Here is a 20,268-nt window from a genome sequence, read left to right as displayed (position 1 = left end):
GCTGGGTATTCTGTGGTGAGTGACTCATCTCTTGACTCCCCAAAGCCTTTCCATCATCTACAAGGCACGTGTCAGAAAATATATTGCCGTTCCTTCATCATCACTGGGTCAAAATCCTGGAACTCCCTACCTAACAACAATGTGGGAGAATCTTTACCACATGGACTGCCGCGGTTCAAGAAGGTAGCTCATCACCACCTTCTCAAGGGCAATTAGGGATGGGCAATTGCCAGTGACGCCCACATCCCATGAATGAATAAAAAAAATATTTGCACTATAATTCCATAATGTGATTAAGAACTGTCATTTGAGTTAAGAGATAAGTTTCTTATGATTCTTCAGTTGATTCAGGTTTTAGTAATCTAAATAACTGGTGTTAAGCAGGTTGACTAAAGTAGAACAAAGCTGAATCCTAATGTTTTAAAACTAGAATTCAGTTACCAAGAAACAATATGACACTAGCAACCAATATATCACTGTAAAATTTATTGGGAGATGAGGAACATGTTTCTAAACATTATATGTAATACAATCTCCACTACAAAACCATTGAGGCCAGTTATTATAGCATCAGTCACCTTAATTCATTTACAAGGCACATTAAAAAAAATTTAAAGACAAGGTGATGTCTTAGATTCTTGTAGGTTGCTGTTGGTTTTCATTTAGGCTGTTTGTCCTTGACTTTTAAATCGTAGTCATACCTGAGGACATAAATGAGACAGTAAGGCAAACTTTAAAAAAGGACAATAAAGTTGGTATTTAGTATGAAACAAAAAAGGTAAGTGGCATTACAGACCATCCTTCCTTAGTACAGTGCGACTATATAAATGTCAGTGCTAGCAAAGCACGATCTTGAATGGAATCACAGAGACTCGGACGTAAACAGGACACACATGGTAGCTATTGTACGAGTTTATCAAACATGATGTTAAATTTCAGTTACTTAATATTGTAAAAGTCAATCCAACATTGAAGATTCATCTAAGTGAAATTGAAACAGCAGAAGAAGGTTTGCATCTCCGAGCTTGAAGCCAGTAGATTGCTTTAAAAATATCAAATGATGTAAATCAACATACTTCATCACTGTGCGTGTTTATCATGATTTGTTACAATTAAACAAAAAAATGTTCATGCTTATGTACTGAACATCTTTGGGTGGTTCAAATTGATTAATTTTATGTATAAAAATCTTACATCTAATAACAATGTTTTGCTAACATTTCATTCTCCATCACTTCAAAAAAGGACTATGACTTTGGATATTAAATACAATAGAAAAATCTGCCATGTAGACTCACCAGGATGTTACCAGGAAAGAGTGGTTAAAGTTAAAAAAAAGAGAATTGAGAATTTAGACCTTTTTTCTTTGGAACTGAGAAGGTTAAAGAGTGACCAGGTAGAGGTCTTCAAAATTACGAAGGATTATGATGATAGTGATAAAACTAGCCTGCAAGATATAAAAAAAGGTGCAAATTTAAGAATTGGCAAGGAGGTTAGAAAAAAAGTCTTCAAACGGAAGGCAGTTAGAGTATGGAATTCTCTGCCACAAATTGTTGTTGAAGCAGGATCCAGAAATATTTTAAAAAGGGAATTAAGATATTGATAGTTTTTAAAAAGAGGGCTATTAAAAAGAGTATGGGGATTGAGCAGGAGAATTCAATTAGATTAGGTGGCTCATAGAAAAACATACATGCTGGACCAAATTCCTATAATTCTGATTCATTTGTAGTTTAAAATAGACAAATTTAGGTTATAGTCAGCTCTATTCTGTTGCTTTCAAAGAAAAATTCCAATGGGCCTGTAACATTTTGAGACTTTTACCTCTATGTTCTGGAAGAGATTTGGTTTCAATTTATGCTGTGATATTGAAATTAAGTTAAATCAAGTTTGTAAAGGATTAATTCCCAGGATTGCAGCATTCATTTCAACATTACAAAAGTCTGTAGTCACTGGGAAATGTGCACTAATGAGTTGCTTTGAAGGGAAATGAGCCAGCTATAGAACTATTTATATTGGCATACTGCGTCAGCATTGAGACGACGAGTCATCACTGAGTCTTTAGCAATTCCCACCCTGAAGGCAGAAAGGTTTTGAATCATTACTATGAAAGGAGGGTTAGGTGAATAGACGTGTCGTGAGCTTCCACATCTAGTTAGGGGTATCTCATTCAAGGTGGTAACTTTGATTGGCAGCTCAGTGAGCCAGTCCATGACACACAGCAGAACAGACTTTCTCTCTGCCTCTGGGGAGGGAAGTCTGGAACAGTTTCTCCAGGCAGCTAGTGTCAGTCAATCACAAATTCACAAACAGGCTTGAGTATGGCAGATTTAAATCATTCTGCTTGTAACCAAAAGTTAGTTGTCATTCAGGGACAGCTAACTTGTAAGTGAATTTGGCCCATCATAGAGGCAGATTTGGGCATTTTGTTTTATGCTACAAGGAGCTGTAGGAAATAAATGTATCTCACTGGAAAACTGCACTATGTTCATTCATATATTTCATGTCAAATGAAATTGGTGTCATGGTTCGGAACTCTTTGCCATTTTGCACAGATAGGATTTGGATATGAGTGGGTCTAAAATGGGTCAGGTAGTGCCCGTCGTGTAGGCGCTACGCGAACTCCTAAGGACCCAAAATGGCATCCGCAATGCATGCGCACACTTCCGGCGTGACATGCGCAGGACGCCATATTGGAAAAGGCATTTGCGGATGCGCACTTAACGAATGCCGGCAGCGTGCAAAGTAGGGAGAATATGCAGATCAGTGTGCAATGCTGATTTAAAGAGACAAATTTTGGAACTTCATGCTCCAGCCAAAGCACGGTCTTAACCTCGCACAGCTGAACATATCTTAAACAGCATAGAGGACCCCCCTCCCCCACCACCCCTGCCTGACCAGCGCTATTTAAAAAGAGATCATGCAGGAGTTACAGGTTAGTTGCTGGATTATTGCTTATGGCTGCTGATGCATTTATACCAATTTTTGGAGGTCTCCTATACTTGAATACTAGGACTAAGGGGCATAGCCTAAAAATTAGAGCCAGGACTTGCAGGAGTGAAGTTTGGAAATGTTTCTACATGCAAAGGGTGGTAGAAGTTTGGAACTCTCTTCCGCAAACGGCAGTTGATGCTAGCTCAATTTTTAAATTTTAAATTTGAGATTGATAGATTTTTGTTAACCAAAGGTATTAAGGGATATGGGGCTAAGGCGGGTATATGGAGTTAGGTCACAGATCAGCCATGATCTCATTGAATGGTGGAACAGGCTTGAGGGGCTAAATGGCCCACTTCTGTTCCTATCTTCCTATAATAACTTTTCAATACTCTACAGGGAGTGGGCTGGCTAGCTGACAAGCAACAGCAACAGCACTGGCGGAGTGGCAGGGGTGGGACAAGAATGCTGTCATCCTGAGAGAGGACAGCAGGTTCATACTCCATGGAGCCACTCCAATTGCTGCCTCCTGTTAGGTGCCACCTTCTCCTGCAAGAAAGCAGGACCTGTGTCAGTGAATGTCCTGCAAGGTGTTTGGGTGATGTAGCTGTCATGGTTGAATAGCTACCAGTGTGTGTGACCTATGAGTTGTGGGTGTGCGGCTTGCAACAGTGGTAATGTGTGAGGTTGAGAGGAAGCATCCAATTGGAAGAGTTGAGTACTGATTGAAAGAGTTTGTTGGTAGGTGGGTGATGGGGGTGGGATGTAGTGCATGGAGCAGTGGATGAGACTAGTGGTGCAGTTGGTAGGAGATGCCCCTTGACAGTTGAACTCACTCACCTTGACCACTCGTGTCAAAGCATTGAATTTCTTCCTGCACTGCATCCACGTTCATGGTGCTATGCGCCTGGCATTGACTTCGTCCCCTACTGCCTCGGGAGCATATGTCTGGAGGGCCTCTTGCCTCCCTGCAGATATAGGATGTCCCTCCTTCTGTCCATCTCTTGCACCAAGGCCTCTAGTGCATCATCAGAGAACCCTGTGCACACTCTCTCGCAGACCCAGTACAAACTCAGATCGGCAGATTGGTGGGGTCTGGCGTGCAGATTGGAGGATGTGGGATTTAGTAGTGCGCAACCTTTATTCAATGTTTTAAAATAAATCAACAGTTTGTAAACAAAGGGTCGAGACGTGCATCTGTATTTTACATGTGCGATGTCTGATCTCCGTTGAGACTCCGTGCAGACCTGTAACTTATATTTTGCAAATATCAGAGTCCCGCAAACATTGAGCAGCCCAGTTGTTGCTCATTAAAAATTCCAGAGTTTCCATCATCATCATGCTGCACTACATTGCAGCACAGATTCACTTCCCAATTGACTTCCACCACTTCCTGCAGCCACAATACACCTTCCCTTTAAGATTCAGGCTGCCTTTAAGCGATATCCGGGCCCCCTGCTGTTGAGCAGCCACTCAACAGCTCAGGTAGGGCTGGCTGCACATAGCAATCATAGAAATCACCAGGCAGCATGAATATTACGTTGGGTGGGGGGGGGGGGTTAATCCAATATAATCCCCGAGATCTTTTAAAATGTGGTGATTTGAGCAAAAAAGCTTGCCTGAATAGGGCTAGCTTCTCAAAACTGCCTCATTCAGACAAGAGGTGATTAAAATATGAGATGGGAAGTTGTTTCTTTGTTGTGGTTATTCAGTAAGATGGCTCATACCTTGGTGTTGAAAATCTTTTTTTAAAATCTGTGTGAGCTGAGAGAGAGGCCTTTAAAAATTAGAACACAGATGCTAAAATGGGAGTCAAGTAGCAGCAGGTTGCATGAGGAAAGGATCACTGTCTTGGACAGTAGGGCGGGATGCAGAATGAATGTTCTTTTAAGTTGAGCAAGACAATCTACTGGAGTGGTCTACCACTCATGCGTTCTTTGATTTTGTAACAGTATGTGAACAATTGTACCAAGCAAATCTATTCATAATCATTGCCTCACTGTGGAATAAAATAGCTTACAGTTTGAATCAAACTGCATGTCATCTATCATAGTAATCAGCACAGGAGGCGGCCATTTGGCCCATTGTGCCTGTGCCAGCTCTTTGAAGGAGCTATCCAATTAGTCCTATTCCCCTGCGCTTTTCCCACAGCCCTGTAAATTTTTTCCCCTTCAAGTATTTATCCAATTCCCTTTTGAAAGTTACTATTGAATCTGCTTCCACCACCCTTTCAAGCTGTGCATTCCAGATCATTACAACTCGCTGCTGAAAAAAGTGTTTCCTCAAGCCGCCTCTGGCTCTTTTGCTGATCACCTTAAATCTGTGTCCTCTGGTTACTGACCCTTCTGCCACTGTAAACAGTTTCTCCTTATTTACTCTATCAAAACTGTTCATGATTTTCAACACCTCTATCAAATCTCCCCATGACCTTCTCTGTTTTAAGGAGTAGAATCCCAGCTTCTCCAGTCTCTCCACGTAACTGAAGTCCCTCATCCCTGGTACCATTCTAGTAAATCGCTTCTGCACCCTCTCTAAGGCCTTGACATCCTTCCTAAAGTGTGGTGCCCAGAATTGAACACAATACTCCAGCTGAGGCCTAACTAGTGTTTTATAAATGTTTCGCATAACTTCCTTACTTTTGTACTCTTATGCCTTTATGAATAAAGGCATAGAGGTTAACAGTCTACATTTGGAGAAATTGAAGGAGTAAATGTTTGTAAGACACAGAAGTTTGGTCCCGATCACAAGGGAGTTTCAGATGTACTCCTGGGTCCTGCTCCCATACATAGGGCAGTGGGAGTCAACATCCATAAAAAGCAGACACTCAGACCACTTAAGGGAGCGAGTGCCACCACTGTATCCAGAGAAGATATCTATGGTAGTCCTGAACTTATAACAGTTGGTTTACAATCGACTTCACCTCACTAGATGGCCTTTCAGTCTGCCTTTTGAAAAGACAGGAGAACACATGTTCAAGACCACAGAATCCAGTACACACAACAAAGGTCTACTGTTAAAATCCTTGGATCATGTAATTGTTTGATTAGATACTGGGTGCAAAGTACGCTGCGAATCGTGGCGTACTCGAATTCTATTTACAGGAGTGACTGGTAAGGCTAAACCAGAGAATATCTAGAGTAGATCAGTAAAATTTGTAGCAGGATCCCATAGATTGCTATTCTAATTATACAACACCCAGCTCACTTATTCTTTAGAAAGATGCATTACCTACCTGGCAGGGGGTTTCATTCTTTCAACGAGCTGCCAGAGGCAGTAGTAGAGGCGGGTACAATTTTGTCTTTTAAAAAGCATTTGGACAGTTACATGGGTAAGATGGGTATAGAGGGATATGAGCCAAGTGCAGGCAATTGGGACTAGCTTAGTGGTATAAACTGGGCGACATGGACATGTTGGGCCGAAGGGCCTGTTTCCATGTTGTAACTTCTATGATTCTATGATTCTAATGATATCCATTCTCCATGCACTAAGAGTACAGCCTAATTTGGCAGGTTCCAGGGAAATCAAATGCTAAAGCACCCATATGATAACTTCATCATGATGTTGCTGAACAGTGGTGTTGCATATGGTCTTCTATGCCCATCATATAAAGTCCCAGGACCTGTGCCATAGCATCATTGTTTTGACCTCAAGTTAAACTGAATGTAACTGATCAGTTACACTTAACTCCCCAAAAGATATACCCTGTAGGGATGAGTAGGATCGTGGCGTATGGAGATGCTTATTACTTGAGGAATGAAGGAGATCATACCAGATGGGTAATCTATCTTCCTTTTGTATCCTCCACACACTATGGGAGCTTAGCAAAGTAAAGAAAGAAGAAATGTTCATTTATATAATGCCTTTCACATAAAAAGGATGTCCTGTAGCAATTCACAAATAATGGATTACTTTCGAAGTCCAGTTATTGTTGTTATGTACACAAGGAGGGAGGCTGGGGAACTAAACGTCCCTGCACAGCAGCCACAACACCAGCTGCCAGGTACAATTTGCCAATGGCATTTTCGTGCACTGCAATTAAATACTTAGTAGATGTGCAAGAATTGTTTCAAACAACAGCCTTATATATCCTATCAATTGGAATCTGATTGAGAAAAGCCATAGAATGGTTGGAATTGCCTCAGCTCGCTATTATAAGGTTTCTTTTCTGCAAGACGATAGCAATGCAGGTGCACTCAACCATCCATATAACTATCTTCTGTTTAATCACTGGCATGCTTTGGGTGCACGCTTATAGCAAAATAATAACTGATGAATCTTCCTAAATTGCTCTGTTCGAGAGAGAAAATAATCAGGTTCTGTAAGCATCTACATAATAAAAGCAATGTACAAATATGGCCTACGCTATGGTGGATAAAATAACTTTTCAGTCTAATAAAACTAGGAATTGACTTAGTTTAAAATATTTGAGCAAGCTAGATTGATAAATTAATTATGGCTGATCTACAATAAGGCCTTGCAGTTCAGAAAACTATAAGCTGAATCTATGCTAAGATTGCAAATTTCCATGAAAGAAACAAACTTATACATTCAAAGAGGTTCAGATGGGGGGCACATTGGCTTGTGAAGAACTAAATTAAGGTCCCACTGGGAACCATTGCAGGTCTAAACTCGGCAGTTTGAAATACCTTGCACAAAACTGGATGTCAACAGTTAATCCCCTAATGATGCAAAATGTGTCTTGGAAGATTGAAATACTTACCACATGAATCAAAATAGAATTAAGTTTTATATCAATGCTGAACAAATGCTGGAGGTACTCCAGAATGTCTGGGACATCCTATGAAACAGAGCCAATCAACTTAATGGAACATCATCACGCAAAATGTTTCCATTTTTGTATTATAGCTTGTTACTAGGAATTAAATCAAAGCATACACCAGCAGATTGGGAAATCCTAATATAGCAGTCCTCAATTTTCAATATCCAGGCTGTCAACTGGAATGGCATTGGGTTCTGATGCAATATTTGATGCAGTGGGATTTTGTCTCGGCTCGTTGCCATGCTATCCAAGAACCACAGTTTATGGGATCAATAGGGTTTACTATTATAACAGTCGCTATGTATTCCCAAATCTTTTACATTACTCATTGAATCGGGAAAGGGAAGAAACAAAAACTTGCATGCAGGAAGACACCATTCGACCTTCTAGTCAATACTGCTTTTGTCCTCAAGTAGAAATATGGGAGCTGGTGGTTGTTTGGAGATGCAAACCGATCCATCTCTGGGCACCCTGAAAAAGAGGTCTAGACGGCTGAAGACTTGGCTGCCAACGGTGGGAAAGAGAGAGGGGGATGCACAATAGGCTAGAATCAGAGGAATAGCGAGTTCTGGGGGGGGAGGGGGGGCAGGGGGGGAGGAATTTGTAGAGCTTGAGGAGGTTTCAGAGATAGAGAGGGGCAAATTCATGAAGGGATTGAAACACGAGAATGACATTTTAAACTGGAGGCATTGGTGGACTGGGAGAGGGTACACATATCGACTTGCCATGTAGTACGGTCTGGAAGTGTTACAGAATTAAACTTACTGGCCTTAATTCCTACTGATATTTCAATCATTCATTTGCCCTAAGCCGAGTTCCATGCTGTCACCTGTGAAGAAGGCCATCCCCAACAGGCAAACCATATGATCACAGACCAACAAGGGCTGTTTCTGTGCTGATTGTAAATTTCAATTTGTGATGTAGCCCTTTGCACGCTAATATTCTTGCTCGTTATTGCTTGCTTTGTTTTCTCCTTATGTGGCCATCTCGGGAAAACAAGATTGTTCACAACCTAAAGAGCATCACTTTCTTTTAAATCTTACTTGCATTGATAAGGGAAGCTCATAGTCTTTCTGCAAGTTCATTGCTCGGTTTCAACCATTAACTGCAGGTATCAAGATGCCAACTCCTGGGAAAGCTACAAAAGAAACAAAATTCTGGCTGCCCTGTTTAAATAATATTGTATGAGATATTGAACCGTTTAATGTAACCTACCGCCTGCTGTAGAGAAGCTGCAGACTTCATCCTAACTATTGCAACAAGATATCCAACGAGAGGATAACTTTGGCTAGGGGAAAACGAAACACATTGGCATTATGGCTTGGGTCCTGGGCTTCTATGTCACACAGGAGTAGGAGATTTTAGGTGCTGCAACATTAGGACAACATTTTCATGTGTGCTTATTAGCATGTGCCTTCCCAGACCTATTCAACTAGATTATACAGCAACTTGCATTTATATTGCACTTTTAATGTAAAATTCATCCCAAAGTGCTTCACAAATAGGCAAAATGAAAACAGGTGCTGAGCCATGAAGGAAGAATTTAGGATACTTGACTGAAACCTAGGTTGGAGATGGATTTTGCTGAGGTTTTTAAAGAGAGAGAGAGATAAAGAGGTTAAAAGAGGACATTCCAAAAAGTAGGACTGAGGCAGCTGAAGACTGGATCACAGAAGGCTCAAGTCAAAGGAACAGAACATGTCAGAAAGGATATAGGGCTGGAGGAGATTGCAGAAATACGGTGGAGCAAGGCCATGGAGAAACACAAAGACAAGAACGACATTGAAAGGATCAGGGGACAGACAGCCAGTGTAGTGATAGGCGAGTGAGACTTAGCACAGGACAGGATACGCGAGGCAGAGTTTTGGAGAAGTTGGAGCTTCGGAACATCAACAAGGAATCTGTTAAAGTAGTTGAGTCTGGAGATGACAAAAGCTTGAGGTAATGGCAGAAGCAGGCAAAGTTGGATGTGAAAATAAGCAAAATGATGAGGAAAACAAACATTGCAGATTTATTGAAATGTGTGGAAATACAATTTTGCAATCTCTGCTAACACTTCATACAGGAGGTAATGCATGTTTAAGTTATAGTTTAAAAAGAGACTTTAAAAGTGAAAACAATCTTACTTTAGAGTCTAGGATTTCTAGTGCCTAAACCATGTCGCCAGTAAACAAACTTTGCTACATTCAGATACTTACTTCAAGATACGGATTAGCTGCATACCACCTGCACAGCCCAAGAAGAAGTTCACAGAAAACAAACTCCAGGTCTTCGGAATAATCACAAGCGAGTATCTGGACCAAATGAAACCTGTTGTTACAAAATAAATTATTAGTTTCTATTGTCCAGTTCAGTATCAAAATGAGCAAAACCAACCACAAGAAAGCAAGAATCAGAAAAGGTCATTGGGCCTATTATGGACTCTACCCCAGCTATTTAGTGTCTTGAACAAACATGTGGCATAAATATTCCCTGATCTCCAAAGGTAAGAAAGTAAAATTCCAGAATTCACCTCTCCAGTATTCAGCTCCAACCAGCTGGCCCCCTAGAAGTCCTAACCACTTTGAGGCAAAGAATACTATTGGATCTCACAGCTCCTTTGCTCCCCCTGGTCTTAAACAGGATGCATGTTCGAGTCTACTAGATAAATTTGTATTATGTTCCTCTCTAGAACATTCATAATATATTAGTCTCTAATAGAGAAGCTGCACAGACAGTAGAGAACCGAAGAGTGCCACTGATAGCAATAAAGGTTATCTGTGCCCCCAACTCTTGTGGTTTACAGAGATCGACAATTAACGAACACTAATGGGAGGTATAATCAAAACATCTAGTTTATACTTTAGAGTTACTACTTAAATTATCAACTAATTCAATTAATAATATTACAAGGACTGTCCTGATGCTCCTAAAGTTCAACCTGATCACTTTTGGAGCAAATGCTATGTTGTAAGAATATTTATATTAAGATAGGAAAAAATAAATATATACATTAGACAGAAGAGCAAAGTGCTTAAAGCACCATCATGCAGCACCATAGCCTTATCAGACACAGGCTAGATCATCCACTTCACAGGATTCTTTCTCTCAGCTGTATTGCTATGGTAGTACTTCCCCTGAAAAGAGTCAGGGTGGGGGAAAGAGTAGAATGGGAGAAGGTTAGAGTTGGTCCAAGTAATTCCTGTTCACTACTTGGCAACTGCTTCATATGGTAATGCCACGAGAGCAAGTCAGCATCCCACCCAGAGGCTAGGTTCAAAGAATGAATAAAGTTTAAACCAGAATACATTAGAAAAAATATTTTTAAAAGACTTTACATTACCTGTAGCACAAAGCACTGCTGACTGAGATGGACTAAGTTTGTCTGGAGGCCTGGCCAAGTCAGCTAATCCTGCGGTGACTAAAGCCTGGACAGAAAGTGGGAAAAATCGACATGAAATAAAACACTTCAGTGACAATATACCACAAATGCATTTACCTCCTTTGATTGGCATTTTTTCCCCCCAATTCCAATGGAATTCCAAAATCCAACACCATTTCTCAGCATTTTTTATTAGTTAACACAGTGAGTAGCTGAGCCAGTCAGACCAGGAAGGTCATAAGTTCCATTCTTGGTCTGTCCTGAGTTAATTGGTCAAAGCTGAGACAATTGTAGGGGACTACAGTTAGCCTCAGTGTCACAAGTTATGAAAAGGAAAATTGGCCAAACTTCATATTCCTAGTCACTTAATCACCTGGGTTTATTGAGTGTCATATAATATAAAAACACGATGAAGTAAATGCATACTATTGTTCTTTCTGAACATTATGCAAGAGCTGCATTTGCTCTGTAATGAACTTATTGCAACTACACTGGGGTTCAATTTTGCTCCTTGTTCAAAAGTAAAAGTTATCCTAATCATTTTTATTGCATTTACACCACAACCAGCATACTTCAATCACAACATTATTACTGCATATGACTGTATCACTTTCTGTTTTTAGTTGTTCATTATTGGCAATCTGCAAACCAGGTGGTGATGTTTTTATTTGGAGGAGGGACTGTCCAAGAAGAGGGAAAAGGGTAATGGTTTCACTAGATATTTACATGCAGCATTCGGTAGGTAAGATTTATATGCAGATTGCAGAAGTATAGCTAGAAGCAGACTATTTTCAGTAGTTGAGGGGTCAAGAATGAGGGGGCATAGATATAAGATTAAATGCAAGAGATTTAGAACAGAGTGCAGAAGAAATCTCTTCACACGGAAGGCTTTGAGGCTCTAGAATTCACTTTCAGGGTTAGTGGTTGAGGCAGAAACTAGGTCAACATTCAAGATTAGATTGGATAGGTGGATGAAGGAAAAGAGGTTGAAAGGATATGGGGGGTAATTTTAACCCCAAAGAATGGGTGGGTTGGGGGCGCCATGCATCCAAAACCCGGAAGTCCCATCCCTACTTAGTGTCGGCAGATGGATTGTTAAAGGGGCAATGTACCTCATTGCGTTAGTTGAGGCACTTAATTTTGTTTTTTTTTTAAGGTATTATAAAGGTAAAACATATTTAACCTTATCTACACAGGTTTCCCATGGCTTCTGATTCTCGTCAGGTGAGAGAAGGCGAGAAGGGCCGGATCCATGAAGTGAGTGCCTTTTTTGCACTGCTTGTGGGCCAGGAGGAGCAGTAGTGCTCACCTGGTGCGATCGGACCCCTGATGGCCGAGATCCCCCCCCCCCCCTCCATGACAGACCCGCCCTCCTCCTCCGATGTCTCCGACCCGCTCTCCTCCTCCGATGTCTCCGACCCGCCCTCCTCCTCCGATGTCTCCGACCCGCCCTCCTCCTCCGATGTCTCCGACCCGCCCTCCTCCTCCTCCTCCTCCTCCTATGTCTCCGACCCGCCCTCCTCCTCCTCCTATGTCTCCGACCCGCTGTCCTCCCCCTCCTCCTATGTCTCTGACCCGCTGTCCTCCCCCTCCTCCTATGTCTCTGACCCGCTGTCCTCCCCCTCCTCCTATGTCCCTGACCCGCTGTCCTCCCCCTCCTCCTATGTCTCTGACACGCCCTCCTCCCATGTCTCTGACACGCCCCCGATGTCTGCGACCATCCCATCCCCCCGTCCCCAATGTCTCCGGCCTTCTCCCCCGACCTGATCACCTCCTCCACCCTGATCTTCTCCATGCCCCCCCCCCCAACCATGTCATTCTCGGCCCACGATCTCTATCTCCCACACTCCTCTCCGATTCGCGGCTCCTTTCCCTCCCTCCAGGCAGCCAGCCTGTCAACTGGCTGGCTGGCACCCAGAAGCACGAATAATTACCTTCAATTGAGTCGCGATCGCAGATTGCAACACGCTCACTTGACTTCCAGGTTCCCCATGCGAACATCTACCCACGTGCTCAGTTCTCGGCTCAGAGTGAAAATCATGTGCATGGAAACAAGGTGGGTAAATGTGATTAGAAGTATTTGCTTGTGTGGAGGGTAATGTCCAACATCGACTGGTTGGGCTGAATGGCCTGTTTCCATGTTGTAACTTCTGTGTATTTCTATCTATTAATCTTTGTCTAATTTCTTGCAACACTTCTACGGTGACCTCAGATTACAAAACAAAACTGTGAACACAGGAAAAGTAGCTTTATAAAAATATTTCCCCCCAAATGTGAAAAATTGGAATAGTAAGTCTGTTATCAGCAAACAAAAAAAGATACTGCAAGAATTATTGTGCAAGTATCCTCAAAATAGGGCAGGCAAATATTTGGATACTTAGTCAGTCATAATGTGGTGGGCAAACATTTCAATAATGAAAACAGAACAGTTGTGACTTTAGGATGTAAATAAATTTTGTTCATCATATTTCACACCAGAGTCCTCTATGGGGGTTGTTTATTTTAAAATAAATTCTATTTGAAGAGATTTTAAGTCATTCCTATATGCTAATATTGTCTAACACCAAAGCAACCACAGCCATCTACTACCTAACCTAAGGGGTGCAACTGCCTCCTGGATCAATCCTTTAGTTTTGGTCTGTGGTCAGGGACTGGAGGATGTGACTGTGAGTCAAGCAGGTATGGGGACCAAGGATGCAGTGATGGAGGAGACTCAGCCTTTGACCTTGTCCAACAGGTACTCACCACCTGTATGGGCGAGAACAAAGACTGCAGGGAAGATGGGCAAACTGACCACTGCACTGTGGTACAGGAGGCCATTCAAGTTGGGGGAGCAAAAAGGAATGTGGTAGTGGTAGGGGATAGTATAGTCAGGGGGTTAGATATTGTTCTCTGCAACCGCAACTGGGAGTCCCGACGGCTACGAGGGGTAAGGATGTATCCTCACGGCTGGAAAAGAACTTGGACCATGAGGGGGGAGATCCAGTTGTTGTGGTCATGGACTGGAGGATGTGACTGTGACTCGTAGGAGCCAACGACATAGGTAGAACTAGGAATGAGGTTCTGCTGAGGGAGCGAGAAGCCAGCGTCCAAATTAATAAGGAGAACCTCAAACGGTAACAATTTCTGGATTATTAGCTGAGCCATGCGCAAATTGGCATAGGGTCAAACAGATCAAGGAGTTAAATGCGTGGCTCAAAGAGTGCTGTGGGAGACAAGAGGTTGCGATTCATGGGAGACTGGCACCAGTACTGGGGAAAGAGAGAGTTGTTCCGTTGGGATGGGCTCCACTTAAACCGGGCTGGGACCAGTGTCCTGGCGAATCGAATAACTAGGGCTGTAGATAGGACTTTAAACTAAAATTTGGGGGGGGGGGAGAAAAAAAAGAGGGTTCAGAGGAGGGGAAATTTATAAATCTAAAGAGAAAATTGAAGGCCATTGAGCAGCCTAGCGATTTGGGTAAAGATAAGCAGAGTGTGACAGGAAGAGAGAGAGTGTTCAATGATAATAATGCATCGATGAGTAAAGTCAAATCAGGGAAAAATAGTAAAAAGTTAAAATTATAGGTTCTTTATCTGAATGCACAAAGCATTTGTAATAAGATTTATCTCTCAATGGAATGTATATTCGTTGAGAATGATAAAATATTTCTTTAAATGATTGCCATTGCTTATCTTTTAATCTAATTTCCCAGTCTACCTTAGCCAACTCACCTCTCATACCTATGTAATTGGCTTTGTTTAAGTTTAAGACTCTAGTTTCTGACTTAAGTACATCACTCTTGAACTCAATGTGAAATTTTATCATATTATGATCACTCTTCCCCAGAGGATCCCTTACTATGAGATTACTAATAATCTCTATTTCTACCATTAATGGTAGAAATAGAGATAAATGGGTTTGATCTAGTTGCCATTACTGAGATGTGGTTGCAAGGTGAGCAAGGTTGGGAACTGAATTTTACAGGGTACTTGACTTTTCGAAAAGACAGACAAAATGGAAAAGGGGGTAGCCCTGATAATAAAGGATGACATAAGAAAGGATCTTGGCTTGGAAGATCAGGAAGTAGAATCAGTATGGGTGGAAATAATAACAAGGGGCAGAAAACACTGGTGTGAGTAGATTATAGGCCCCCGAACACTAGTTATACTGTTGGACAGAGTATTAATCAAGAAATAAGAGGAGCTTGTAACAAAGGTAATGCAATAATTATGGGGGACTTTAATCTTCATATAGACTGGGCAAATCAAATTGGCAAAAGTAGTTTGGAGGACGAGTTCGTGCAATGCATTCAAGACAGTTTCCTAGAATAATACGTCGTGGAACCAACCAGGGTACAGGTTATTTTAGATCTTGTCTTGTGTAATGAGACCAGATTAATTAGTAATCTCATAGTAAGGGATCCTCTGGGGAAGAGTGATCATAATATGATAAAATAACTAATTAGAGAAGTTAAGGGTTGTATTAGATTAAAAGAAGAGACTTATAATGTTGCCAAAAAGAGTAGTAAGCCTGAGGACTGGAAGGGTTTTAGAGATCAGCAAAGGATGACCAAAAATTTGATATGATAAAGAGGGAGAAATTAGAATAGAAACTAGCAAGAAATATAAAAACGGATTGTAAGAGCTTCTACAAGTATGCAAAAAGGAAGAGAGTAGCAAAAGTAAACTTAGGTCCCTTAGAGGCTGAGACAGGAGAAATTATAATGGGGAATAAGGAAATGGCAGAGATGTTACACCTTTGTTGCAAGATGGCTCCTGGGCTAACTGCTCCCTAGGGAGCTCCCTTGCTGCATAACTCTATCCTTGGCCATCTGTTGTCCTTTCTCCCCAATCTCCTCTCTTCTACTGTTTAAGATCCCCTGGCTCTAATAGTGGGTGCATTTTAGCCCAAACTACCAGTTCAAGCTGCAAGTTTAAAGTTATCTGGGCCCACTGCCCATCCCCCGACCATGCCTTCTCTTTGTTTCTTCCAGTGAACACTGGATATTTGTTCAAATTTGGCTTCCAAATTCCTGGATTTCTCTGCTGTCAAGACTACGCTACTCCACTGGACTATACTGCAAGTTTCAGCTGCTGTGACTCTGATCTGCTATTCAGTTGTTTAAGTTTTAAGGTAACTTTGTCTAGCCTACAGCCCATCCCCCACCGCTGCTGTTACCTGCTGATCTTATGACCGAAATAAAAACAGAAAATGCTGGAAAAGCTCAGCAAGTGAGGCAGCATCTGTGGAGAAAGAAACAGAGTTAACGTTTCAGATCGAAGAACTTTTGTCAGAACGGGAAGATGTTAAAAAGTTAAAGTTTTTAAGTAAGTACAGAGCCAGGGAACGTGGGGGAGGAAAGAACAAAAGGGAAGGTCTGTGATCGGGTAGAGGGCAAGAGTGACAAAAGGGATGATGGTGCAAGCCAAGGAGGGTGGCAATGGGACAAGTTAAGAAACAAAAGATCGATCTAGAGGAGCTGTAAATCGCAACAGCAGAACCATAACCAGCAGCTGCAGTCCAAAAAAAAATGGGAGCAGTGGTTATGATCTGAAGTTATTGAAATCAATGTTGAGTCCAGAAAGTTGTAAAGTGCCTAATCGAAAGTTGAGCTTCATTGGAACAGTGTAACAGGTTGAGGACAGAGAGGTCAGAGTGGGAGTGGGGGAAGGGGAATTAAAATGGCAAGCGACTGGCAGTTCAGGGTCACGCTTGCGGACTGAGCGGAGGTGTTCAGCAAAGCGATCACCTAATCTACGTTTAGTCTCCCCAGTGTAGAGAAGACCTCATTGTGAGCTGCGAATACAGTATAATAAATTGAAAGTAGTACAAGTAAACCACTGTTTCACCTGGAAGGAGTGTTTGGGGTCCTGGACGGTGGGAAGGGAGGAGGCAATAGGGCAGGTGTTGCATCTCCTGTGCTCGCACGGGAAGGTGCCGTGGGGAGGACGGTGGGTGTTGATGGTGATGGAAGAGTGCACCAGAGTGTTGTGAAGGGAGTGGTCTCTTCGGAATGCTGAAAGGTGAGGGGAGGGGAGGATGTGTTTGGTGGTGGGATCGCGCTGGAGGTGGTGGAAATGGTGGAGGATGATACATTGAATGTGGGGGATAGTGGGGTGGAAGGTGAAAACAAGGGGGACCCTATCGTGGTTCTGGGAGGGAGGGGGAAGGGGTGAGGGCAGAAATGCGAGAAATAGGACGGACATGGTTGCGGGCCCTGTCAACTACCGTGGAGGGGAATCCTCAGTTAAGGAAAAAGGAAGTCATATCGGAAGCACTGGTGTGGAAGGTGGCATCGTCAGAACAGATGCAACGGAGACGGAGAAACGAGAAGGGAATAGAGTCCATACAGGAAACGGGGTGAAAGTGTAATCCAGGTAGCTGTGGGAGTCAGTGAGTTTGTAATAGATACCGGTTGACAGCCTATCCCCAGAAATGGAGATAGAGAAGTCAAGAAAGGGAACGGACGAGTCGGAGATGGACCACGTAAAGGCGAGGGAAGGGTGGAAATTGGAAGCAAAGTTGATGACATTTTCTAGTTCAGGGCAAAAGCAGGAAGCGGCATCAATGCAGTCATCATTGTACCGGAAAAAGAGGTGAGGGAGGGACCAGAGTAGGACTGGAACAAGGAATGTTCCACGTAACCCACAAAAAGGTAGGCATAGCTGGGACTCATACCGGTTCCCATAGCGACACCTTTTATTTGGTGGAAGTGAGTGGAGTCAGAGAAGTTGTTCAATGTAAGAACAAGTTCAGCCAGGCGGAGGAGGGTGGTGGTGGATGGGGACTGGTTGGGCCCCCGTTCAAGGAAGAAGCGGAGGGCCCGTAGGCCGTCCTTACGACTGTCCTACTCGTCCAACTGGTTTTTCAACTTTATTTTGCTACAGTGTGGTTCCTCGTCAAAAATTCACTCTGCTGGGCCGTAGTCTGTTTCTTCACCGCTTCTGCTTCGTACAGTGACCTCCAACTTAACCACTGTTTTTTTGTCCTGTGATCAATTCTGCACACCTCCTGACTCTTCATTCCCACTGAAATTCCTCCAGCAGCGCATCCTCTGATACTCTACCCTTCAAATAGCTTCTGGACTCACTCGCCCTCCACACCTGTCTCCGAACCTGGACATCAGTTCGTCGATGCTCCAAGCTGACGCCACCCTATCTACGTCAACTTTATCCCATCACAGGACCTCTGACTTTAATCTTGGACTCCCTCCTATTGTCTCCTCTCTATTCCCTGTTTATTACCAGGACATACCTATCCCAATCTTGCTATGTAACCATGCCTATGTAACATGAGTTTCCCTGTGTCCATTCACGTGTGTGTTTTGGCTGCCACTCCGGACCTAAGCCCATTGCTTCTATTTCCTTTTTTTCTTTTCTCTTTACCCCTCCTAGGCCCCTCTCTCCTATTGTCACATCTCCTTTCATTTCTCCTCTCTTGGGTACACTGCCCCCCACCCCCCCAAATCCTTACCCCAACCCTTCAGCACTACTCAACCTTCCTACTCTCCTGCCGCCGTCCCAGGCTTGATTCCCTCTTAGATAAGCCTAGAGCTTCCCTCTGTGCCTCCCTTGGCATCCTCAGAGGAGCCCATCGAGGCACTCGTCACTGCGTCCTTATGAGCAGCAACCCCAACTGCCCCATCCTACCCTCTTACTGACCTTCCCGCCCAGCGCTCCTGCTGGAGGCTAATCTTGCTAATCTCTTTCCCATCCCACTCACCCCTCCCAGCGCTGACCCTGTGGACTCTGCCAGCGGATCAGTTATCACCGACCTTCTCCGCATCTCCCTCCAGAATGTCCATTCACTTGTGAACATGGCCCTTGCCATCCATGAGCTTACTATGGATGACTGCATCGACATCATGGCCTTGATGGAAACCTGGCTGAGGGGTGACGATATTTTCCCCTTTAATGAAGCCTCCCCACCTGGCTATATCTTCCAACACCTGCCCCGCCCAGACCGCCGTGGTGGCGGTGTGGCCCTTATCACTAAATCACACTTTGGTCTGTCCCCCCACTCTTCTGGCACCTTCTCCTCCTTTGAGCATCTCAGCTTGTTCCACCCTTCTCACCTCTCCTTTAAAATCCTTGTTCTCTACTGCCCACTCAAGTTTCTCACTGAGATAACAACTGCTTTCCTCCCTCAGCCTCTGCTCCGAGCCGACTTCTCATCCTCAGTGATTTCAACCTCCATTTCAACTCATCATGCTCTCTCTCTCCTCTGAGTTCACTGCTCTACAATCCTCCCTTAATCTCTCCCTCCATATAAACTCCACAACCCATATTCAAGGCCACCCTCTCAACCTTGCCATCTCATGTGGCCCCTCTACTCCCATCGTGTCAATCACGGATAAGGCCATCTTTGACCACTTCTTTGTATCCCTCTCCACCCAAATCCCCCTTCCCCCTCCCAACCCCACATCCTTCTGTGTCCGCCCCGGAAAAAAAAAACTCTCCTCCAAGTCACTTACGACACTTTCAAATCCCTCCATTCACCAGGACATTTCTGTAACTACCAAGCTGCTCATTCACACCCTCACCTCCACCTTTGATGCCCTCGTCCCCACTAAAACCATTACTCTCTCTCACCTTGGTCGTTCCCTCTGGTATGGCCCTCATCTTCGCTCCCTTAAGTCCAAGGGATGCAGATTTGAATGTTTATGGTGGACAACTGGTTTAGCCATTCATCACTAGATCTGGCTGGACCACATAAAGAACTATCGGGTCCTGCTCTCCTCTGCCAAAACTGCTCACTATTCCAGGATCATCCTGAAATGCAAAGATAACCACCGGCTTCTCTTTTCCACTACAAACCATCTTCTTAAACCCCTCTCCCCTCCACCCTCACCTCCAATGAAAAGTGTGAGGAGCTCATGGACTTCTTTGTCACTAAGAACGAGGCCATCCATTCAGCTGCCTCAGCCGCTTCCCTCTCTTCCCCTAGCCCATCAAGCCAAACTTCCCCTATAGATCCCCCCCTGCCCTAGCCCTGAACTCACATCTTTCTCTAGTTTCTTTCCTATCTCCCCTCAAGCCCTCGCCGAGCTCATCTTGACCATGAGACCCATCTCCTGCTCCCTCGACCATATTCCCACTAAACTGCTGACCACCTAACTTCCTTTCTTGGCCCCCATATTAGCTGATACCGTTAATAGTTCCCTCTCCTCAGGTACTGTTCCCCTCCTCCTCAAATCTGCTGTCATCACCCACCT

The 20,268-nt window shown here is 43.5% G+C and overlaps 1 protein-coding gene across 1 annotated transcript in view; it reads right to left on the bottom strand.

The window, feature by feature from the left end:
* Positions 1-471: 471 nt before the first annotated feature.
* Positions 472-20,268, bottom strand: part of mpc2b (mitochondrial pyruvate carrier 2b) — a 32,725-nt gene continuing 12,928 nt past the window's right edge. Inside the window, exons 3-5 of the mRNA XM_067992921.1 lie at positions 11,034-11,118; positions 9,910-10,021; positions 472-701 (exon numbers count right to left, since the gene is read on the bottom strand). Of these exons, the coding sequence (XP_067849022.1) occupies positions 659-701; positions 9,910-10,021; positions 11,034-11,118 (240 nt within the window). The 3' untranslated portion in view covers positions 472-658. The remainder of the gene's footprint in view (positions 702-9,909; positions 10,022-11,033; positions 11,119-20,268) is intronic.

This window comes from Heptranchias perlo, chromosome 11 (genome assembly GCF_035084215.1).
Source record: "Heptranchias perlo isolate sHepPer1 chromosome 11, sHepPer1.hap1, whole genome shotgun sequence".
NCBI classification, from domain to species: Eukaryota; Metazoa; Chordata; class Chondrichthyes; order Hexanchiformes; family Hexanchidae; genus Heptranchias; species Heptranchias perlo.
The sequence above is the reverse complement of the archived record's forward strand: the minus strand, read 5'-3'. Positions and strand labels throughout refer to the sequence as shown.